Here is a 24,682-nt window from a genome sequence, read left to right on the forward strand (position 1 = left end):
AGATGAGGGGACCAAGAGGAGCCCTGTGGCACCCCACAGTTTAGTTGGACCTCTGCTGAATTGAACAGGGTTAGCCTAACCGAATGACCTCTCTCTCTCAAAAATATGATGATCCAGTTGATGGCTAAAACCTGGAGCCCTGCGGCCCTGACCTGGTCACCCGAGAGGGTATGGTCGACCGTGTCAAAGGCTGCAGACAAGTCAAGTAGCACCAAAGCTTGAGTGTTACCAGTGTCTACTTCCTTACGCATGTCATCTATAAATGACATGATTACTGCTTCTGTAGAGCGTGCTGGCCAGAAACCCACTTGACACGGGTCCAGGAAGTCTGACTCCTCTAAAAATGAGCGGAGATGACGAGCTACATGAGACTCAAGTAGTTCTGGCAGGAGGGAAATATGCATATACTTTTTCAAATCCAAAGGATCTGCTCCTGCTTTCTTTAAAATAGGTGCAATGATTGCCCTTTTAAAGGAACTGGGTACGACCCCAGTATTGATTGATTGATTAAGAAGTGACCGAATTAGATCAGCGAAACCGGTAAATACTACTCTTGAGACCTTCGGGCAGATATTATTTGAAGTTCCTGACTTGACTTTTATCAAAAGATTTGCTAGGTCCTCTTGCGTTAAATTGGGAAGAACAGGAGAGCGTGTAACTATTAGTATCGCCTAGAGATTGATTATTGTGTGTTGAAAAGGGAGGAATGCTATTTTTCATGGCTCTCCAGTCTGATTACTGCCATTGTGTACATACTCAATGTCATTTGTGCCTCTCAAAATCGGCTTTGGGGTCCACATTGACTAAAACACCAAAATATGTGCCAGTCCCTTCAAGTGTGACACCAGCTAGATGGCTCCAGAGAAGGATCCATACCTGCTACTAGTGCCAAACTCCAGCCATGCTTGTCTCAGCCAGGACTGACATACCCTCCGTAATTCACTTTGACACCCTTGTTTCCTATTAACTGAGATTCAGATCGAACACTGGCACTGGAGACAACTTCAGATTCTCCACTACATTTTGGCTCGGACTTTGATGAGAGTGGCAATGGAAATGATGAGGATGATGTACCACCTCACTATGATGATGACAATCTCTGCATGATTTATAGGAGGCCAGTGATCTGTATACTCCCTAATACAAAGTTGATTTCCTCTCCAGACTCCAACTGGAGGAAAGTGCTCCCTATGCTATGGTTATTAGACATAAACCTGAGGTTTTGGGCTATGACTCCCGTATGAGGAGATAAAGACTAATATACTCACAGAGGTGTTACCCTCTGGGCAGGTTTCCTCTGAGCCTTTGCTGCCATTAAATGAAGCCCTTACTGAAACATTGATGGGTCCTTGGACAAAGCATTTTTCTTCCCTCCAGTGAACATGTTGCCAGGCACCAGTAACCTCCGATTTTCTGGCTTAGCATTCGACTTAAGAGATTCTGGTAGTTCAGGTTTCTACCAGGAAGGTAAACCCCAATTTATTTCCAATAACCTCCAAACAAAAAATCAAAGATAACTGAGGCATTTGGGAAACATGTCCTCATCGTCCAGCATAGCCTAACCTTTAGGCCTGTCAATGACAAGTTGCTTGCTTGACCAATATCTTTCCGCCGTTTGGGACATGGTCAGCTAAATCTTGCTGGCAGCACCTAAAGGCTTGCAGGTCTCTCTGGCTTAAACCATTTACGATAGTCAGGCTGCAGCCATATAGGTCATTAGATATTTACCTGGGTGCTACTGATTGCTTGGATTGAGCAGACTGCACCAATGTGGCATTCCGGCTCTATCTTTGAATGAAATCTGTGAGTTTCTCTAGAGATATACAGGCTTCGCTTATGGATATTCCTTTTGACAGGTCTCCCCTCTTTGGCAAGAAGGAAGATCCAGTCCTGGAACACTTCAAGAAGAGCTGAGTCATACTGTGTCCTTGGCCATTTCAGTGCCTGCCAGGCAGTTTGCCCATCAATGTTGCCCTTTCACGGTTACTCCAGAGGGTTGGTGCACAGGCAGCACCAGACTCCCCACCAAGGCTTTACCCAAAGGCATGCCCCACCTCCTCATCCCATAGGCACCTTAGTCAGAGACACTGTTCAGGCTCATAGTATGCAAGTCACCAGGAAGAGGAATCATTCCAGTCCCCCCAACCATGCAGCATCAACTTCCAAAGCACTTTAACGTGACCTTCGTGAAACACGTCTACCCTGCAGGAGGCTCGATAGAACACTTTCTTCAAGGATGCCAAAGAATTACAGTCTACACAAGGATCATGCCAATTATTTGTTGTGCTATTCTTTTCCATTCCTTTCTGACCCACTGCATCTACCTCATATATCAGCATGGCTTTTTAATGAGCATCCTGCCATTTTAATGCAAGCAGTGCAGCCTGTCTTGTCCAAAGGGGCCATAGTGTGTGTACCGCCATTAGAAATAGGGACTGGTTATTACTCCTGCTATTTCTTTGTTCCGAAGGAGGACGAATATCTTTGTCCTATTTTAGATCATTGCCCTCTGAATGCCTTCTTGTTAAAGGACATATTCAAGATGCTCACACTGTCCCAGGTTCTGTCTGCCCTGGATCCAGGCAACTGGATTGTAGCCATGGACATGCATATTTTGTGCTCCACTTCTGCCTCACTAGTGCCCCTCTGATGGTCACTAAAGTGATGACTTCATTGGTAGCCCACCTCCGGAGGTCGTGGATACCAGTTTTCACCCTACTTGGACGACTGGCTGATGAAGGCAAGCTCACAATAGTCAGTGATAGACCACCTTCAGACAATGGCAAACCTCCTGAGGTCATTGGGGTTCACAAATAACATGCCAAAGTCATACCTGAGTCCTTCGCAGAGGCTCCCTTTCATTGGAGCCATTTTAGATGCAGTGCAGTTCAGCGCCTTCCTTCTGTCACAAAAAGTTCAGGGCATTCAGGCTATGATCCCAATGTTTCAGCCTTAGCCCAATGTCTCAATGAGAGTGGCTCTAATGCCTCTTTGCCCCCTGTTTTCTGCAGGTCACCTAAGTGGCATTAGCAGGTTCTGCAGTGGAACCTGAAGTCTCATTAGGCCCATCACCAAGGTAACCTGTCGGATTCCATTCAAGTTTTGGAGGAGACTGCAAAAGTTCTGCGGTGATGGCTGCTCGGTCGCAATTGAACCAGAAGCAGACCTACTCCTTTCCCCACCCATAGCTGACTTTGATGTTGGATGCTTCGTAGCTGAATTGGGGAGATCATATGGGAGAGGCAGAGATCAGAGTACTCTGAATTCTGACTTAAACCCCGCTCCACAATAACGTGATTGAGTTGCCATCTATTCACCTGGCCCTGAAGCCTTCTTACCATCGATCAAAGCGAGTCTGGTTCAGGTCCTCACGGACAATACATCTCCATGTGGTACTTCAACAAGCAGCGTGGTATGGAGTCCTGGATCTGAAAGAAATAGGTTAGTATTAGAGTCCTTACCTTAGAATATCCCCAGGCGTCAGACTGGATCCGGAATCTTTTGCGTAGCAGTACCCTTGCGCGTCGGTAGGCGTCGTCTGCGGCTCCGTCGTTGGCGCCGGGATGACGTCGCCGGAGTACTTAGCCGCCGCCCTCGCGCGCTGACGTCAGTTCTTTTTTCCGCCCCAGTAAGCGCCGATCCGGAAAAAGTTGTACCCTAGTCAATTTTTTACTAACTTTTTCGATCCTTTTTGATCGGCTTTCGAAGTCTCTCGACTCCAACGGTGCTGGTAGGGATGCCCGGGTTCAAACCCTGCGTCGACCCCCATCGCCGGTGCCTTCACTGTCTGGGCACCCGATCCGACTGCCTGACCCTGACGTCCAAAGCTAGACTGGAGCGGTCCCGCAAGCGACTCGAGCTTCGGCAGTCAGCCCCGCTCGGCTCGAGGTCCTGGTCCAGAAGGAGGTCGAGGGACCAGTCGCGGGCCGGAATCACCACAGTTCCGGGAGTCGTCATCCGTCTTCGGCTCGAAGTTCTCAGGTAAGAGGCACAAGAAGTCGAAGAGGCGACATCGCTCTTCTGACTCCCCCCGACACTCGCGCGACGCGGCCGGGGGTTCGGGCGACACCGCCCCGCGGCTCCGCCAGAGCTGCAGGCGTCGCGGCCTGCTCCATACTCGCCGGTCCCTGGGCAGAACGCGACGCCGGAGTAGATCGAGGGCTTCCTCATGGCCATGAGCTCACACACTCCTCCGTCGGGTTCCGCGGCGCCTTCGGGCCAAGCGGCCCCAACTGGGTCCCCAAGCGGGCCGGGTGCTTCGGCCCCGGCGCCATCTGGTGCTTCGGCCCCGGCTCCGTCGGCGACTTCGGTCCCGACGCCGCAGGACCCCTTGGGCCGTTACACCCACTCTCTGTGGGACACGGTCGCGGATGTGCTGCCACAATGGATACCACGGACTCGCTGGGCAGAGCGATGGCAACGACGGTGGCGATCGTCGCCACGCCTGGCTGATGTCCGCCAACTTTTCGGCTGATGTCCAAAACACCCTTATGGACATGCCGTTTGATGGCCGTCGCCTCTTTGGCGACAAGGCAGACAGTGCGCTTGAGCACTGTAACCTCTTCGCCGCTAATGACAAGGGTAACTCGTCATGGACTTTCCATTGATTTCAATGGAAATTACATAAAAGAAAGAAAATAGCCTTAGCAGTAAAGGGGTTAAGGACTCCAGGGCTACGGCCAAGTCCTTGCGCCTCTCGGCCCCGCGCCAGCAAACTGTTGCCTTTCGCTCCTTTCGTGGCCAAGGAAGGGGCGCCCCCACACGTCCTCCCAGCCACAGCCCGCAGACTAACATCCAGCGCGGTGGCGGACGTGGTAACCGCCGTGGCGGCGGTGGGGGACAACGGCGAGGTCAGTCCACACCTACCTCTGCAGCATCCTCCTCAAAACCCTCCTAGTCTGAGCTTTCAGGCCCATGTGACGCCAGTGGGGGGCAGAGTTCGCCATCACCTCCTCATCTGGCACACTGTCACATCGGACAGGTGGGTGCTGCAAATCGTCCGAAGGGGCTACTCCCTCCCCTTCGAGGCGACCCCTCCAGCCATGCCACCGCACTGCCACCGCGTGTCGGGGGATCACTTGAGTCTTCTGCAAGAGGAAGTTGCGGCCCTCTTGGCCAAGGGGGCCATCAAGCGCGTTCCTGGGCCAGAAGTAGGGTGGGGTTGTTACTCCCACTACTTTCTGGTTCCCAAGAAGGGCAAAGGGGGCCTGCGCCCTATCTTGGACCTGCGGAACGTCAACGGCTTCCTCCGGAAGGAGAAGTTCAAGATGCTGACTTTAGCTCATGTGAAAACAAAAATAGGGTTGGCTCTAATCAGCAAGGCTGAGCCTGCATATCAAATAACAAAGAGAAGTGCCAATACTGATAATATTTATTCAATGGTGGAACTCAACATCCGCATCAAGAACAATAATTCGAGATAGGGTATTGCTACTTAGTCGCAATTTTTTTATAGAAATTCAACAGTCATTACAAAATTTATCTTTTCATAAAAAAGGAGAGAAGCATCAGAAAAAATAATTGAAGCACACATTAAACTGCATTCAATAAAGACTTCAAACATCCCAAAACCTCAATCATGTCACAGTCAAAAAGCATTCACCGCATTCATACCTCAATCACACATACCACATACTACTATTACAGAAAAAGGAAATACAAGCTGGATCTGCACGAATTATACAATAATTCAGTACAATTATTCGAAAACAGTATATTCCAATGGATTTTTGAATTTTGCACCATTCATTAAAGATTAATAAACTGATAGGTAATGTACAAAAGATGATAAGGAGTCTGGGAGTAGTAATAACTCCTAGATGGTCAAGCAGACCAGCAGAGACATGGCCTACGCGTTTCGAATCCCCTTCTGTTCGTGAGGGATTCTCATCAGGGCCTCAAAACACTGCAAGAGTGGAGAAAGAAGAAAATGAAAGAAGATTTTTTTTTTTAAAACAGAGATATTAAAGTGTTAATAGCGTGTGAAGAGAAGTTCAATTCATATTAAAAGACACATCCGGAGTCTTACATATTAGCAATGCACCTGTCATAGAGTAGCACTGAACTAAGAAGATAACTGTGGAGAGACCTCTTATATCAAAGACCATCCTAGGAACCTGATGGAATACAGCACTAGGAGGGAATATGACCAACTTATCTAGGAATGGGATTCCTCAAATTACAGATAGTCCTTATTTAACACTTGATTTTCCTGAATACTTACCACCCAAATAGGTGACACGTGGATCCTACGGAGGTAGGAACAGGATAGGCTTCTCAGGGATGACAAAGCCTGAAAATCAAAGATTGAGAAGTATGATTCTGGCATTTGGGAAGGAATCAAAGTGATTAGCATGGCAGGAATTGAAGTGGGTGGAAGTCTTACCACTATGTGGCGAAATGAGAACAAAGGTGGCTCAAGGTGATAAGCTTATGGCGTGCGGCGAATGGTTCATGGACCTGGGCGGAAAAATAGAGTGAAACAAACCCTTAAAGTGAGGCCAATTTGTAAAATGACATTAATTGTGGAACGAACTTGCTCGATGAAAAAATATACTAGATAGGGGTAAAGCATTGAAATACCTCATATGTGATGGATCCAATCGCAAAATGTGAAAGGGGATTTGACTACGGACTTTTAAACGGGAATAATCTTCGTAGCGGTCAGGGAGGGCAACTTCGGCAAATGCCCGCTTGGTCGCGCCTCACGAATGCTGCGAATTCTTTCTGCAAAGGGAAAAAAGGAGTACTTAGTAGGGGGCCCTAGTAGTGTAGGTACTAAAAAAGATGTAAGGGATTCAATCCAAACGCAAAAGGTCCCGAGTATACATCACCTTTAGCCAGAATTTGGCATCGACGTGTTTACCGGGAATCTTCTCCGTGGCGATGTGGGGAGGGGCAGCGTCAGCACATACTCGCTTAATCGCGTGTGCTGCGGGGAGAAATAATGACGCCAATAGTCACGAATTTGTTCGAAGGAGACTGTTTCAGGGGCATCACAAAAGCATAAGGGGGTGAAGGCCCAGGGTCCCATGACAGCAGTTCTTACCGGTAGGTTTGAATCCAACGGCGTCTTAGTTCGCACTGGGGTCTGTCGGCGTCTCACTTAGCACTAGCTTCTCGCGCAGGCGCGTTACCCTGCCGAGTGGATTTCTCCTTTATAACGAGGAGAGTACGCTGGTGCCTAGTGGAGGGGGGCGGTCCTAAGGGAGCGGACTGACTTGATAGGTCTAGAAGGTGAGGGGGGAGGGGCTCTAATAGTCGACGTTGTGGAGTGCCAAAGTAGATCACTGGATTGTATACAGTATCGAGCCTTAAGGCTTCTGGCTTCTAATATAAGACACTGGGCACAGTTGACATACATGATCGATCGCTTAAGCCAGAACACACTTCGCGTTAAAAAGATAGGTGTAAGCAGGTAAATTGGGGAATAGACGTGCGTTTCACGTGGACGGAGTAACATTACCTAGTGAGCCATAAAGTGTGGCGCTTTCATTTACAGTGGTCATAATTTAAATATCTCCGATAATTCATTTAAGCCTGACACAGCCGTGTCAAACTTGACGATCAACAGTGCTTCCCTTTTGGATAATTTGAGGCTCAAGTCGCCCCCCGTGGATCTTTTTCTATCCTTGAGATCACTGTCCATTTGAACTCATTAATCCCATGTCGCATCCTGGTCCAGTGATTGACCAACGGGGCATTCTCAACATTTCTTTTCAGTCTGGACTTATGTTGCGATATGCGTTGGCGCACTTCTTGCTCAGTTTTGCCAATGTACAGGCGGTCGCACGGGCATTTGATGCCATAAACTACAAATTTAGATTTGCAGTTACTAAATACCTCGTGCTTCCAAGAGATACCCTTATGCTGGAAAACATTGCCCTGTAGAGTGGTTTCGCAACAGAGGCATGTACCACATTTGTGGTGACCCAGTATGGGGGCCAATCCCATCATCTGGCGAAGGGATGGTTGGGTTTGCGTTGGCATAGAGGCTCTCACTAAATGGTTTGCAACACTGTTCTCCCTTTTAAAAGCAAACAATGGTGGATCTCTAAGACTTTCGTCTAAATTCTTCACCAAGTGCCAATTGTGCCCAATAATACGTTTCAACTGGTTGGCATTCGGGCAGAAGGTGGTTACACAAACCTGACGTTTTTGTTCTGTTTTCTTTTTCCGCTCCAGTAGTGTTTCACGGGGGGTCCACCTTGCCCTTTTCATACAATCTTTTACTAGTTTTTTGGGGTACCCTCTATCACAAAGTTTGGAAACGAGTTTTTCCGCATGGTGGGAGAAGTCATTCTCATACGTGCAGTTTCTGCGAACACGCAGAAACTGCCCGTACGGCAGGTTTTCTCTTAAGCTTCTTGAGTGGTTGCTCTGGAATTATAACGCCTTGTTAGGATCTGTTGGTTTTACAAACAGAGTCGTTGCCAACTTGCCGGTTTTTGGGAACACCTCCACATCCAGAAAAGCGATTTTGGTTTCAGAATGGGAAAGACTAAATTGTATATCAGGTGTTCTGGCATTTAGCCATTGGTGGAATAGGGTCAAATTATTGATGCCTCCAGTCCATACCATGAAAACATTGTCGATAAAACAATACCATTTCCCAATGTGCTGTCCGAAGGGGTTATTGTTGTGTATGTAGGTATCCTCGTACATTGACATAAACAATACTGCCAACTCAGGGGCAAAAGGGCACCCCATTGCCACCCCCTTTACCTGGTAATAGAATTCTTTGTTGAAACAAAAATAGTTTTTCTTTAGTGCAAAGGACGCTAAATCTACCAGTAATTTCTGTAATTTGAGGAATCCCATTCCTAGATAAGTTGGTCATATTCCCTCCTAGTGCTGTATTCCATCAGGTTCCTAGGATGGTCTTTGATATAAGATGTCTCTCCACAGTTATCTTCTTAGTTCAGTGCTACTCTATGACAGGTGCATTGCTAATATGTAAGACTCCGGATGTGTCTTTTAATATGAATTGAACTTCTCTTCACACGCTATTAACACTTTAATATCTCTGTTTTTAAAAAAAAATTCTTCTTTCATTTTCTTCTTTCTCCACTCTTGCAGTGTTTTGAGGCCCTGATGAGAATCCCTCACGAACAGAAAGGGATTCGAAATGCGTAGGCCATGTCTCTGCTGGTCTGCTTGACCATCTAGGAGTTATTACTACTCCCAGACTCCTTATCATCTTTTGTACATTACCTATCAGTTTATTAATCTTTAATGAATGGTGCAAAATTCAAAAATCCATTGGAATATACTGTTTTCAAATAATTGTACTGAATTGTTGTAGAATTCGTGCAGATCCAGCTTGTATTTCCTTTTTCTGTAATAGTAGTATGTGGTATGTGTGATTGAGGTATGAATGCGGTGAATGCTTTTTGACTGTGACATGATTGAGGTTTTGGGATGTTTGAGGATTTTAGCTCATGTCTTAGCTGCCCTGGACCCGGGAGACTGGATGGTAGCGTTGGACTTGCAGGACGCTTATTTTCACATCCCCGTCCTGCTGGCCCACCGGCGGTTCACGGTAGGCCACGAGCACTTTCAGTTTACCGTGCTCTCCTTCGGCCTTACCAGCGCCCCACGGGTGTTCACGAAAGTGATGGCGGTGGTCGCAGCTCATCTGCGCAGGTTAGGGGTTTCAGTCTTCCCCTACCTCGACGACTGGTTGTTAAAGGCGGGCTCGCCCCAGACAGTCGTCAGCCACCTCCAAACTACGGCCGACCTCCTATACCTACTGGGGTTCTCCATCAATGTGCAGAAGTCACACCTGTGTCCCTCTCAGAAACTCCTCTTCATCGGAGCGGTTCTAGACTCAACGCAGTTTCGGGTTTATCCTCCCGAACAGCGGGTTTGGGATATTCAGGCTCTGATTCCGATCTTTCAGCTGTTATCCCGAGTCTCGGTCAGGTTGACGCTGCGGCTTCTGGGGCTGATGGCCTCCTGCATCCTTCTGGTGCATCACGCCCGGTGGCGGATGCGGGCTCTGCAGTGGGACCTGAAGTTTCAGTGGGCCCAGCATCAGGGCAACTTGTCCGACCATGTCTTGATCTCGGAGGGCACTGCAAGACAGTTGCAGTGGTGTCTCACGGACCGCGATTGGGTCAGTGGCAGATCCCTCTCCCTACCCCAACCGGAGCACGTACTTGTGACGGACGCGTCCCTTCAGGGCTGGGGGGCCACATGGGAGAGGCAGAGATCAGAGGCCTCTGGTCTACGGCGGAGTCCCGGCTCCACATCAACCTTCTGGAGCTGCGGGCGATCCGGCTTGCACTGATGGCATTCCTCCCCTCTGTCCGGGGGAGTGTAGTGCAGGTGTTCACGGACAACACCACCGCCATGTGGTACTCCAACAAACAGGGCTGGGTGAGGTCGTGGACCCTATGCCAGGAGTCTCTGCGCCTCTGGCAGTGGCTGGAACATCAGGGCGTGACCCTGGTGGTTCAACACCTGGCAGGTTCCCTGAACGCCAGTGCGGACGAACTCAGCCGTCGGTGCATTATGGATCACGATTGGCGTCTGAACTCGGACGTGGTGCAAGGCCTCTTTCAGCAGTGGGGAGAGCCTTAGTTAGATCTGATCGTCACCAAAGAGAACGCTTAATGTCATCAGTTCTGCGCATTTTAATTTCCAAGGCAGCACTCGGTCGGAGACGCTTTTCGTCGCGAGTGGAGCTGCGGTCTGTTGTACACCTTTCTGCCTATACCACTTCTGCCCAGAGTGCTGAAGAAGATCAGACGCGACCGGGCCCAAGTTATCCTAGTGGCTCCTGACTGGGCGCGAAGATACTGGTATCCCGAGCTACTCAGCATGTCTGTCGATCCCCTGGTTCGTCTGCCTCTTCAGGAGGACCTTCTGTCGCAGCAGCAGGGGACGGTCCTCCACCCGAACCTGTCCAGTCTCCACCTCCATGCTTGGAGATTGAGCGGCAACAGTTGAGGCCATTTGACTTGCCTCCTGAAGTCTTTAACATCATTCTGGCAGCCAGGCGTCCCTCCGCAAAGTCGGTATACGCCTGCAGGTGGAACAGATTTGTGGCATGGTGCACAGCAAAGGCTGTGGATCCTCTCTCTGCCCCTCTTTCTGAGGTTCTTCTCTTTCTTCTTTCTCTTGCCTAGCAGGGCTCTGCTCTGGGCACTATCAAGGGCTACCTTTCTGCTCTTTCAGCCTTTTTGAGGCTGCCTGATCAACCTTCTTTGTTCAAGTCCCCTATAGTTAATCGATTCTTGAAAGGCATCACACATACGTTCCCTCCTGTGCCCTTCGTGATGCCTCAGTGGGACTTGAACTTGGTGCTTACTTTTCTGATGTGCGCTCCCTTCGAGCCACTTCACAACTGTCCTCTCCGTCTTCTTACTTTAAAGACTGCCTTCCTGGTAGCCATCACCTCTGCCAGGAGAGTGAGTGAGCTCCAGGCTCTATCCTGTAAACCTCCTTTCCTTTCAGTCCATCCGGACAAGGTTGTGTTGCAGACAAGGCCCTCTATCTTGCCCAAGGTAGTCACGGCCTTCCACATCTGGCAATCCATCACCTTGCCCACCTTCTTTCCGCCTCCGCATCCCTCGAGAGAGGAAAAGAGGCTCCACCGTCTGGACCCAAAACGTGCGCTTTCATTCTATCTGGATCGCACACGCCAGTTCCGGGTGGATGACCAACTCTTTGTTGGTTACGTGGGCGCTAAGAAGGAGAAAGCGGTGCACAAGCGGACCATCTCGCGGTGGATCATCTTGTGTATCCAGGCGTGTTACTCCTTGGCTAAGAAGGAACCCCCTGTTGGGCTGAGGGCTCATTCCACTTGGGCCACAGCGACCTCAACTGCCTTGGGCCGAGGAGTGCCCTTGCAGGATATTTGCCAGGCGGCTACGTGGGCCTCGCTGCACACTTTTGCAAGACACTATTGCCTGGACAGCCAAGTCCAGAGGGATGACTTCTTTGGCTGTTCCGTCCTCCAGGACTTTCTGGTGTGATTATTGGTTCGCAGGCCCACCACCGGGGTTGGTATTGCTGGGGTATCTATTCTAAGGTAAGGAATCTATCACTAACGTGTCTCTTTCAGATGCACAAGTTACTACTTGTGTAACGATATATCTGTAAGAGACATTAGTTAGTGATAGATTCCTTACCGCCCCACCCATCCTCCCCGTTCTGCGAACCGATATCTAGGGTTAATAGCTCCTGTACTGACTATGATTCCACACCGGTTTCCAGAGCGTCTACACTGAGGCAGCCTCCACTGGCGCAGAAGGACAAAGTGTCCATTGTGCTCTCCGACATGGTGTTGGGGCCACTTCGACCTCATCTGAGGCTGCACTGATTTTCTGTCGGACGGCAGCCCTCTCTATCTGACCATCTTAGCATCCTACCTCCTTAAGGCAAATGTCATACACTACATTTCTTGTTAGGTACAGATTGAGATAATCACTTTAATGCAGGATGGGAATTTGGCCAACCACACCACAAAGAAAACTCAAATATGTCAGTGGTCTTAAAATCGCTCCTGATTCCAGCCTCGTCTCACCACCAGGTCCTGCCAATAAAGTGCTTCCTTTGCAGTCTTTTTGTGAAGGGTGGCCAAAGTACCCGAACCCCATCTCCCCACCTTAGACGTCAAAACCAATGACCTGACCAAAGTACTTCAGCCGGGGCAAACACTACTGAGCCCGTACTACGTTTAAATGAGGTAATCTCTGATACCCTCCTAGGGGTCTGGGTTAAAGCTTTCTCTGGCTCCTTTGTGAACTGATGAATTAAAACCCTTTGGTCTCACTGATACCTTTCAAATGTTCACGAAAGTGATGGCAGTGGTAGCAGCAAATCTTTGGAGGTCAGAGTTCGTAGCCTTTCCCTACCTTGATGACCGGGTTTTGAATGCGTGCCTCACCCTATGCATTTGTCAACCACCTCCAGGCTACAGCTGACCACCTGTTATCTTTGGGGTGACACTATCAGCGTCCTGAAAAGACCTCGGACTTCTTTTCATATGCTCCTCTTCCTAGGAACCATTTTGGACACGGTTCGATTTTGTGCGTTTCCCCCAGAAAGAGATTCCAGGGAGTCAGGCTATGATCTAGATCATTCGGCCTCTGTATGAGGTAAACTATGAGCCTGCTGGCACTGATGGCCTCCAGCATTCTGCTTGTCAAGAATGCCAGGAGGAATTTGTGGGCTATGCATTGGAATGTGAAGTCTCAGTTGACCCAATAGCAAGGGGAACTCTCTGACTACATCCTGATTTCAAAGGAGATTGCAAAAGATCTGCAGTGATGGTTATTTGACCGCAATTGAGTCAGCGTCATACCCTTCTCCTTACCCATTTCAAAGCTGACAGTGGGAACTGATGCATAACTTCTACCTCATCTGCCCCAAGTTCTGAACATCAGGATGGACTGGGCTCAAGTCATTCTATTGGCCCCTGATTGAGTACGAAGAGTATGGTATCCAGAGCTCCAGGACATAACCATCTGTCTTCTGATCAGACCCTTTGAGAGGAACTGCTGTTTATGCAACAGCACCAGGTACTCAGCCCAGGCCTTCGTAATCTCCATCATGCTTGGAGATTGAGCAGTGACATCTGAACACCTTCATACTTCTTCTTAGCAGCCAGGTGGCTCTTGATGAAGACAGTATACACTGGTTATTGGAACAAATGTGTAGCTTCGTGCGGCACCCAGCAGATTGACCACCTCCAGGCAAAGATATCTGATTTCTTTCCTATTGCATGGCAAGGCTTTGCTCTGGGCCCAGCTAAAATGTTACCTTTGGGCTTTTTCATGGTTGCCAAGTAAGCCCTCATTGTTTAAATTACCTGTGATGCATTTGTGAAATCACTACAACATATTTTTCTCCCTTCGTCGTACCACAGTGCTACCTTAACTTGGTCCTCACTTATTGATGTGTATTCCCTTTGAGCCGATTCATAGCTGTTCTTTTCGGCTTCCTACTTTCAAGACTGTGTTCCCGGTCACCTTAGCATTTGTGCGGCATGCAAGTGAGCTTCAGGCTCTCTGTCTACCTGCTGTACACCACCACCACCACCTTCCTAGACAAACTGGTTCTGCGGACTCAAGCATCCTTCTTGCCGAAAGTTGTGATGCCGTTCCACATCAGTCAGAATATCACTTTACCTGCGTTCGTCTGCCAAACCTCTCTAAGGAGAAAGAGAGGTTCCATCACTGGAACACCAAGAAAGCACTGCGCATTTATATCAATAGTATCAGAGAACACTGGGTGGACGATAAGCTCTTTGTGATGTTTGCTGGAGCAACGAAAGGCAAAGCCGTGCAGAAAAAGACTCTCATGCTGGATTCTGTTCTACATCAAGATCTGCCAAGCATTGGCCACGAAATAGGGTGTAAGCTTATGTCACCAGAGCCAAGACTGTTACCACTGATGTCTTGCGCAGGTCCTATCCCGAACATCTGTCAGACAGCTACGGATTGTGTCACTCCATACATTCCCAATGCACTACTTCCTGGATAGCCAGTTTTACTGAGAGGGACATTTTGCTTGCTCGCTCCTAAAGGACTTTTTGGTTTGAGTCCATCTCACAGACCCACATCCAAATACGTACTGCTTTAGTGTCTATTCAAAAGGTGAGGAATCTGCGGTTACAAGTCTCTATCCGAAGAATGAGTTAGTTACTTTTGATAACACTCTTTCTGGTAGAGACTCTATCTAACTGCAGATGCCTCACCAAACCTCCCTGTTCCGTGAATTGGACTCTAGCCTTTAATAATATTCCAAGTCCTTAAATCTGTACACTAGTCAAAGCCAATTTGCTGTTGGAGCTCTCCAACTTTGGAGCATGGCCAGCCTTGAAAGCAAATGGTGTCAGCGAGTGGAACTTTTTGGTCTGAGTCCATTACCAAGATCCTCCACCTTCGGAGGTACTGCTTTGGTGTCTGTTATGAAGGTGAGGTATATGTGGTTAGAGGTACCCATCAGACTAACAGGTTACTTGGGTAATGCTGTTTCTGATGGATACTGTATCTAACCACAGATTCCTCACTGCCCACCCAGGTCTAATGAGTGATTTTGAAAGGTCTCAAGCTAGAGATCTGCACACTAGTAGTCTGATTGTATTTCATGCTTAGCGTCTCAGGGTGCAGACAGTGTTGATAGAAAAACTGACATAGCTCACTGGGATGGCACTTTTGTGGCTCTGTTCGTCACTTCCGAGCAGAACCAGTGTGCAGGAGAACTGTTGTGTAAAAGTTTCCGGATCCAAGCTGGTGTCAGGGGATATTCTAAAGGTGATTAAAATGCAGTTAGATAAAATATCCACCAGAAAGAGCGTTACCAAAGGGAATTAACTTGTTCATCGGCATTGATCAGGAACTGGAGTCTATAGGAAATATAACTGGTTTCTTCTTTTTAAGGCGTTGGAAAAAATGGAATAATGCCTGCCTCAGGGGAGGGGCAGAAGAACATCTATGGGGTGGTCTTTGTATACACTCAGTAAGTGAGGAACAAATGCATCTTAAACTCCAGCATGCTTACCCCTGGCCAAAGTTAAAAAGGCCCCCTCAGTATCAGCTATGGATAGCATTGAAAATAACATGCATCTATGCTCATTCTAAAGCCAGGCTATAGTGATGACATTCAGAAAGTTTAGTACAAGTTATATCTACTGATGCCGCACAGGAGTTTAACTTTGTGTGCAAGAGTGGAGATGTGGGAGGTGTTGTTTGCTAAATATTTTCTTTCATGTTTCATTTTGTTTCTTGATGAGGGCTTTTGGGGCTGGAAGGGTAACAGTTTGCATTCCTGAGTAATCCTCTTTGTTTAGTCAATGCTGTATTTTGTCCTAAACCTCTAGTACCCCCATCACCAGAGCTGGTGAAACGAGTACGGGATCTGTACCAGAAACGGCTGCCAGATGTCCGGTTCCTGATTCCCGTGCTCAACGGACTTGAGAAGGTAATTAAAATCATACGTGTACCTTTGAAATAGATTTATTTCGGTTCACATGGGAGGAGGGGATTGAATTTAGGTTAAAACTTGGATATTTTTAGGCTGGGTCTTTTCAGGTTGGAAGTTGTTAATGAATTCTCACTGTATTTGTATGGGAGTTATATGTAGACATGGGGAAACATGATTTTTATTTAATGCCATTTTTTCTCCTCGGTATGAACCAAGGAGAAGAGGGTTTTCCTTCTCTATGTATTCATGTGTTTTCATAAACTGTTCTCTGTAGCTCCTGAACCAAGTCTTATGATTAACAATGTAAGGTTTGCACTGTAGACCTCACACTTTCATTGGAAAGGAGGGCATGACCCCCTTAAGGGATCATGATCCCCTTTTGGGATCATGACCCTTCCCTGGAGGGGCTTAATTAACCCTGCTGCAGTGCAAGGTCCTTGCACATATTTCAGAAGTGCACTCCCTAAGTGCACTCCCTAAGTGGACAAGATTCTGCTGAGAACTGGCCCCCGCAATCTGGGGAAGACTGCTTTGAGCAGCATGTGGCACTCTGCCAGGTTGAGTGCTAGGACAGTTATAGCAAAGCTGCTGTCCCTGTGCCTCTCCCTTCTCTGTCAACTTGCCACACATACATGTAGAAAGTTAGAAATATATACTCCTTCTGATGGATACTTATGTACCGTACATACCTACAGATTTCCCATCTGTTAAATAGCTAAGAGAGCTAGACTGTATCTAGACATTTTTCAGAGTTTTCCTTCAACAGTGAGGGGGATGCAGGATCCATCTTGGAACCGGAAATGGTGAGCCATATAGAGCTCGTCTCGACCCATCAATGTTGGTTACCTTTTTTCTGTGTTTTTGTGCTGTGGATCTGGAGCTCTCTCTCTCTTGGCATTCTGTCAGTTTTTCTTCTTTTTTTCGAAACTTAGTAGAGAAAACATCCCCTCCCAGCAAGTCTGGTTTTAAGCCCTGTCATGACTGTGGAGGGCAGATGTAGTAGTAGTAAAAGTACGTTTATTAGACCATTGGTCTCTACACAGCATGATACACATTACAATAAATAGTATAACACATATACAAAACAATTTCACTGATACTTTAAAAAGGCTGTACTTTCAAAGGCAATTCCTACCTCCCTCCCACAACTTAAAAAATTTCATATAACAATACTCCTAAAATTGCAATGAGCAACAGTCGAGCTAACGTAAAGATAGTATTCCAACCTAAACACAATTTACTTTGAGCGTGTCCCACTATATTTCCATGCCAATTTCTCTCCAATCATATTTGGTTCCAACAGAGTGCTTTTTACCGCTTTCATATATTTTGCGATTGCGCTATCAAGGTTTGGCATTTCAGTAAGTAGATTAATTGCTAGCAGGCGCTCAGATATACCATATTTTAAAAACATAGGTTGTAAGAAGGCCAGATGTATATTACAGACCTTCATGAGATGGGTCTTTGATGCTTGAATGCCCAGACATGATGCCAGGTCATGTCACCTATGTCAAAGTATAAACCCCAAGGCCATCACAAAGTGTGAGGCCAAGTGGTTTATGACCTATGATGAGCATTGGTTCTGTTTCGATGCCGTTCACGATCTGCTCTCATTTGAGGGGACCCCATCTTCAATACACTTAAGAGAGAAGGGGAGACGTCACAGAAATAAGAGACTTGGTAACTCTTCCCCGAGATGCTGTAAAAGTAAGTCTCTTCAGCGCTGCCTGCTTCTATTAGGGTCATCTCTGGGACCCGACATGATGAAGATACCTCCAGATGAGATGCCCCTACTAGTAGCTCTGCCAGCTCTGGCACCGGGGACTTTTCAGGCGTCCTACCTCTGACGCAAGTCTATTCTGAATTCCCGGTACCAGCAGATATAAATAAGCCATTTGGGATAGCGTGCAAAGGGTGCTAACCATTCTTCCAGACCTTTCGCAGAAGTAGTGCAGTAGACGGACAGAATGCTTCCTGGCAGGAAGCTAGCATGGATTGAAATCAGTTTGCTCTGTACCCAGAGCAATGGACTCCTCGATTCCCTCTCATTCGACCTGCATGGCTTAGGTTTACAGGCTTCTCAAGTGATGTCCAATCAATGTTACTGGTTAATCTGGCATGGCTATTTAATTTAAAGCTGATGCTGCCCTAGAGCGGTTTAAACTAAGTATGGTTACCGCTCGATCTAGGGCCCTGCGGTCCTTCGAAAGGACTATTGACAATTCAGATAAGTCAAAGGGTTTTAGAGAGGTTTTTCATTACATTTTTACCATCCTGTGCAGTCCCTGCAATAGCAGAACCAGCTCTTCGGTGTGTGTAGGAACAAAGAAAGCCGAGGCTGTCAGGCTTAGCAGTCCTTCTCCTCCTCTTCGCCAGCACCACTAGGAAAGCCTCTTTAGTTGGTCCTTACAGAAGCATGTTTTAGTTGCCTGGTAAGCCATCACATCAGACATATGGGCATTTCCAATTGTAGAAGGATGGCATGTCCTACTCTTCCAGAAGTCCCCTCCCCCCATCTCTCTCACATTTTGTCTTTAATCTAAATACCATCTCAGGGTGCTGCAGCAGGAGGTGGCATTCCTGCTGCAAAAAGAAATGAAGGCGTTGGTGCCAGAGCTAAAGATGAGACAAGGGTGCTACTCGTGTCATCTTGTGGTTCAGTGAAGGACAGTGTACCCAATCCTAGACCTTGGTTTCCTGAACCATTTTTTCTGCAAGGATATATGATGCGGTTCCTGGCTCAGGTACTTCTGGCCATGGAAGTAGAAGTCTGGCTAGTGTCACTCAACCTGAATGACGGGTATTTTTATATATGAATCCCGTGGTTGTACAAGAGGTACTTGCATTTTGTGGTAATGTCCACCGACTACCAGTCCTCTCACTCGTACTGACATTACCACCTCAAGGCTTCGTTAAGGTGTGGTAGCAGCCGTGGCCCATCTCAGGAGTGCTGATATTTCAGCATATCTGTACCTGGAGGACTAGCGGCTCAAATCCAGTTCAGCACTATGGTTTTGCTTTTCTTGCCAGAAACCGCGCCTCTGCAGTTCCTTAAGGTTTTCAATTAATGCACCCAAGTCTCACCTAGAGCCCTCAGCACTCTTCCTGTACATAGGGACTGTACTGAACACAACATTGCATCCTGCTTTCAGTCTTCTCCGGAGTGTCTGAGACATTTGGGATATGATTCTAAGGTTTCGGTCAGGAGCTTGAATTCCAATCTCATGGTTCTCCAAGGTCTGCTTATTTTCTGCATCCTTATGTACACAGTCTGGCAAATGAGGATTCTGCAGTGGTGCCTCTGCAGTGGTTCCAGGAGGGGGCGAAATGTAGTGGATACGATAATGATCTCCTGGGACACTGCGGCAAACCTGTTTTGGTGGTCCTTGGAACAGCACCTGTCACATGGAATGTACTCCTGGTCTTCAATAGCCATGGCTGCTGTGGTGTCCTACTCTCTCTTTCTCTTCACTGTTGTTGGGGTGATCATCTGGAGGAGCTGAGATCAGAGACCCCTTGTCTTCAGATGATTTGGTACTTAATATCAGCTTGTGGAACTGAGGGAAATCTGGTTTGGTGCTCAAGGCCTTCTTTTCTTCTCTTTACAGATGGTCTGTCCAGACATTGATGGACAATGTGACTGTCGTGGTATTACAGCAAACAGGGAGGATTGGGTCTTGCCGTCTGTCTTGAAACACTTATTCCCAGGCATAGAAATTTGCAGCTGAGCAATCAGTCCAACTTTATCGTGGACCACCCAGCTTTTGCACCATTTCAGAGGTTGGGAACATGGGCCCATCCTCTTGTGCAAGGTACCAGAGATGGTTATCAAGGCAGCAGATCTTGGTTGCAAGTGAATGTTCTAAGCTGGAACAGGGAGCTTGGTGTGGAGACCCTTCCACAGTATCTTTCGTGTGACAGTTCTCCTAACATTTGTCTATATATAAGAATGTTTAAGTAAAGGCACGGAAATCATGCTTCCTATCCTTAAAGACGTTTCTTCCAGTGGTCATTTCCGAGGTGGGTATGCGGCACCTCGTTAATCCCATGGTTCTCTTTTATATCATAAACAAGGAATATTCCCATTCCTCTCCACTTTGTTTGCATTCTGTGGGATCTTGTGAAAATACTCTTTGCAAAAAGACAATGCCTCCATTTTCACACACCTGAGGAGGGGCAGTCTGACATTTGCCCACAGTTACCACACAAGTGGGAACTTAGACATGAACCAAGCATAGTAGCATTAACACAAACAAAGCTGCATTCATGACCACAGTTACCAGATTGATTACCTTTTGTATTTCAATGCTCATTCCACCGGTCAGCATGACTTGAGTTTCATTTTCTATGTATCTGCATGTCAGAGTGCTCTGAAGGTCAGCTAATGGGGTACCCCAAGTGTGTTCTGCAAGCACTAACCTCTTGATGTTTCTGGGAAGGAAATGCACAATCTGAAAGAGACACGTTAGTGATGGTTTCCTTACCTCAGAATATCCCCAGGCGTCAGACTGGATCCGGAAATTTTTGCGTAGCAGTACCCGTCGTCTGCGGCTCCGCGTCCGTCGGCGCCGTGATGACGTCGTCGGAGTAATTAGACGCCGCCCCCGCCTGCTGACGTCAGTTCTTCTTTTTTCCTGGCCAGCAGCGCAGATCCGGAAAAAGTGGTACCTTAGTCACTTTTTGACTAAACTTTTTGAGATCCTTTTGATCATTCTTAGAGTCTTCGACTCCGATCGGGCCGATAGGGATACCAGGGTTCGAGGCATGAGGGCTGCTGAATTCATATCTGTGCATAGATCGCCGCCTAGTGTTGGGTCCGGATGATTGCACATTGTTGTCCTGGAAGAGTCTTCGAAGTATCACGAGATAGGTGGCTCCTCCCCTGGACTACAGTGCGCATGGGCATCCTCTCCATCCCCAGATTGTTTTTTTCCGCCATTGGGTTCGGATGTCTGATCTTAACTCCAGTTAATTAACTTGTACTCTTTCTATTCCTAAGGCCAAAAGGCCTTCATAGCGTCGGTATTGTATCGTTCGGTGCCTGGCCCTTTCGGTTCTTCGATCGGCGTCGAAAGAAGATTCTCTCGACAACCCAGGCCCAGACTACATCAACGATGGAACGGACCCCGTTTAAGCGGTGCCCCGTTTGTCATTCAAAATATTCATATCTGTGCCTCGAAGGCTGTTGGCGATCCTTCGACGCTGAAGATTCCTGTCGGCGCCAAGACTGGGACTTCAAAGCAGGGCTCGGCCACCAAGAACGTCGCCTCGAAGGCCTCGGCGTCGGTGCCCGCGTCGACGACCAAAGGCGAGAAGGGCAAAGGACTTCCGTTGGGAAAAGGTCTACAGCCACCCCTCTCAGGCCTCAAGACTGGGCTGGCGAAGAGGGTCGAAGCCACGCCCAAGAATGCCCCGACATCGTCGTCGACGCCCAAAGATGGAGGCGCATCGCGCCGGGAGCTCGATTCGACGCGGTCAAGCGAGCGGCCTACACAGGCTTTGAAGAAACCCGAAGCAAGCGCTTCAGCTTCGAAGCATGTGGATTCAACGCCACTTAAGTTTGGCCTTCCGCCCACGGCCCGTCCAAAGCATCTCGAGGTTTCCAAGATGGCGAAAGTGTCCTCGCATGCACAGGTCGTCTATCATGAGCCTTCTTACGACAACCAAGCAAAACTGTTTATTGACTCGGAGTCGGGCAGGCTTACCGTCCACAAGCGGAAGATCGCGCCTGAACATCCGTTGGAAGGTTACAGGATTCCCCTCAAAAAGAAGATGGTCTCCACCACCTCTCCGGTTCTTGTTGAACCTCTTCAGGACTACTCGCACCATACTGTTCAGTCTCCAACACAAAGTGAGGAGGACTTCAATGCGGACTATGGCCACATGGCCTTCTCTTACAATACTGACACTGATCAGGATGTCTCAAATCAATGGTCAGGAGCAGGAGATCAAGGCGTTGACCCTGATGACCCCCATACCGCTCCAGACTCTCAGTCCTACATTGTGAAACCATCACCAACTGAGGACACTACAGCATTCAATGCATTAATAGAGCGAGCAGCCCTCAACCATGACGGCGAAATGCATGCTGAGCCAGTGGATGAAGATTTCTTATTTGATACCTTCTCCACATCTGAACGCACCGCCAAGACTCTGCCCATGCTTAAGGGGGTCCTCAAGCATGCCACAGCCATTTTCAAGGAACCAACAAAAGCCAGGGTTATCAATCCCCGGATAGACAAAAAATATAGGCCAGCCCCAGTGGACCCAACCTATATCAAAGGTCAACTCCCATTGGACTCCCTCATGGTGGCTAATGCACGCAAAAGGGCTAATTCTCAATCAACTGGTGACGCTCCCCCTCCGGACAAAGAGTCCAAAATCTTTGAAGCGTCTGGGAAGCGTGTGGCAGCGCAAGCCGCTAACATTTGGAGAATAGCCAATACATAGGCCCTGTTGGCTAGGTACGACAGGGCGCACTACGACACCCTAGAACAATTAATGCAGCACATGCCTGACATGTACAAAGAGGCAGCGGAAATGGTTATACAAGAGGGTAAACTGGTCTCCAATGCGTCAATCAAATGCGCACTGGATGCAGCAGACACTGCAGCGAGGGCGGTCAATACTAGCGTGATGCTGCAACGCCATGCATGGCTGCGCATCTGAGGGTTTAAATCCGAGATCCAAACTACTCTTCTCAATCAGCCGGTTAATCCGGACTTCCTGTTTGGACCCGAAGTTGACACAACACTTGAGAAAATGAAAAAAGACACTTAGACAGCGAAATCCATGGGGGCTCTCCAGTCACAGCAGTTTCGGGGCGGTTCCTTTCGTCGCTCCGGTAACAGGGGAGCAACAAGAGGACAGACTCAACAGCATTCACAGTACGCCAAGGGCAACACGCAATCTGCCTACACTAAAAACACCAGAGGTGGATACCGTGGGAACAACGCCAAGGGGAGAGGCCGCGGCAATAACAACGCCAGGTCCTCCACTCCCAACAAACAGTGACTTCATGTCACTGCCCCCCGACCATCTAACACCTGTCGGGGGGAGACTCCAGCAGTTCCTGCCACTCTGGGAAAACATCACAACAGACAGGTGGGTGAGACAACTTATCCGTTACGGCTATTGTCTAGAACTAACCTCCACCCCCCCCAACATACCCCCAAGAAACCGTCCTATGTCCGCAGAGCACTCGCTCTTATTGCAACAGGAAGTACTCTCCATGCTGCAAAAAGGAACCATAGAACTCGTGCCTGCCGAGGAAAGGGGTGCAGGGGTGTACTCCCTGTACTTCTTGATTCCAAAAAAGGACGGGTCCCTGCGACCCATTCTAGACCTCAGACCCCTCAACCAATACATCCTTTCGGAGCACTTTCACATGCTAACTTTACAACAAGTCCTGCCGCTGCTCCGCCAGGGCGACTTCCTGGCCACCCTAGACCTCAAGGATGCGTATTTCCACATTCCCATTCACCCAAGTCACAAAAAATATCTCAGGTTCACAATCAACAATCAGCATTACCAATTCAAGGTTCTGCCGTTCGGGGTCACTACTGCTCCCAGAGTTTTCACCAAGTGCTTAGCGACTGTGGCAGCGCACCTTCGCAGGGAAGGTGTTCACGTGTATCCCTACCTGGCCGACTGGCTCGTACAGGCCAAATCCGCCATGCAGTGCGGCCGCGACATGTCGCGGACCATTCACCTCCTTCACAGTCTGGGGTTCTCTCTCAACTACGCAAAGTCTCACCTGCAGCCAGCCCATGTGCAACAGTACCTGGGGGCAACACTAAACACCCCGTCGGCCACGGCGCAGCCGACCACAGCCAGGGTCAACAGCATGCAAACGCTCATCCGGAGGTTCCAACCTCAGCGATCCCTCCCAGCGCAGGTTTTCATGCAACTGATCGGCATGATGGCATCCTGCATATTCATTGTCCCGCACGCGAGGCTGCACATGCGACCCCTTCAAGAATGCTTAGCCCGTCAGTGGAACCAGGCTCATGGCCATCTAAAAGACCTAGTGTTGGTGACCGGTCGTGCTTACAACTCTCTGCATTGGTGAAACCCACAAAACCTTTGCAGGGGACGACCGTTCCAAGACCCTGTCCCACAGATAGTGCTAACGACGGACGCATCTCTCCAGGCTTGGGGAGCGCATGTCCTCCACCACACAGTGCAGGGACTATGGACAGCACAACAGCAACGGATGCATATCAATGTGTTGGAACTAATGGCGATCTTCATGGCACTGAAGGCGTTCAAGTGGCATCTGTGCAACAAAGTCGTGTTAGTCCGGACGGACAACATGACCGCCATGTATTACATCCAGAAGCAGGGAGGCACGCACTCCCCGCAGCTGTCTCACCTGGCCCAGAGCATGTTGAAGTGGGCCATTCAAAGGAACATCTTCCTCATGGCGGAGCATCTCCCGGGTGTCGACAACCAGATGGCGGACCTGCTCAGCAGGCACAGTCATCGGATGCACGAGAGGGAGATCCCCCCCGTCGGTTCTCCATCCGTACTTCCAGCAGTGGGGTCATCCGGACATCGACCTCTTCGCCACAAGCGAGAACGCAAAATGCCCAAACTTCGCCGCCAGGTTCCCAAACCCGCAGTCTCAGGGCAATGCGATATGGATGAACTGGTCAGGCAAATTTGCGTACGCTTTTCCGCCAGCCCCCCTCATACCTCTGGTGGCGCGCAAGCTGCCACAGCACTCATCCTAGTTGCTCCAACG

General features: G+C 48.6%; 1 protein-coding gene across 3 annotated transcripts in view; it reads left to right on the forward strand.

Moving 5' to 3' along the window:
• The window catches only part of SYMPK (symplekin scaffold protein), a 1,074,905-nt gene that overhangs the window by 831,293 nt on the left and 218,930 nt on the right, over positions 1-24,682 (forward strand). For all 3 annotated transcript variants that reach the window (XM_086938396.1, XM_086938395.1, XM_086938397.1), the window contains one exon: positions 15,833-15,933. In XM_086938396.1, the coding sequence (XP_086794522.1) occupies positions 15,833-15,933 (101 nt within the window). The remainder of the gene's footprint in view (positions 1-15,832; positions 15,934-24,682) is intronic.

The sequence above is a fragment of the Lissotriton vulgaris genome, chromosome 9 (genome assembly GCF_964263255.1).
Source record: "Lissotriton vulgaris chromosome 9, aLisVul1.2, whole genome shotgun sequence".
Lineage (NCBI taxonomy): Eukaryota > Metazoa > Chordata > Amphibia > Caudata > Salamandridae > Lissotriton > Lissotriton vulgaris.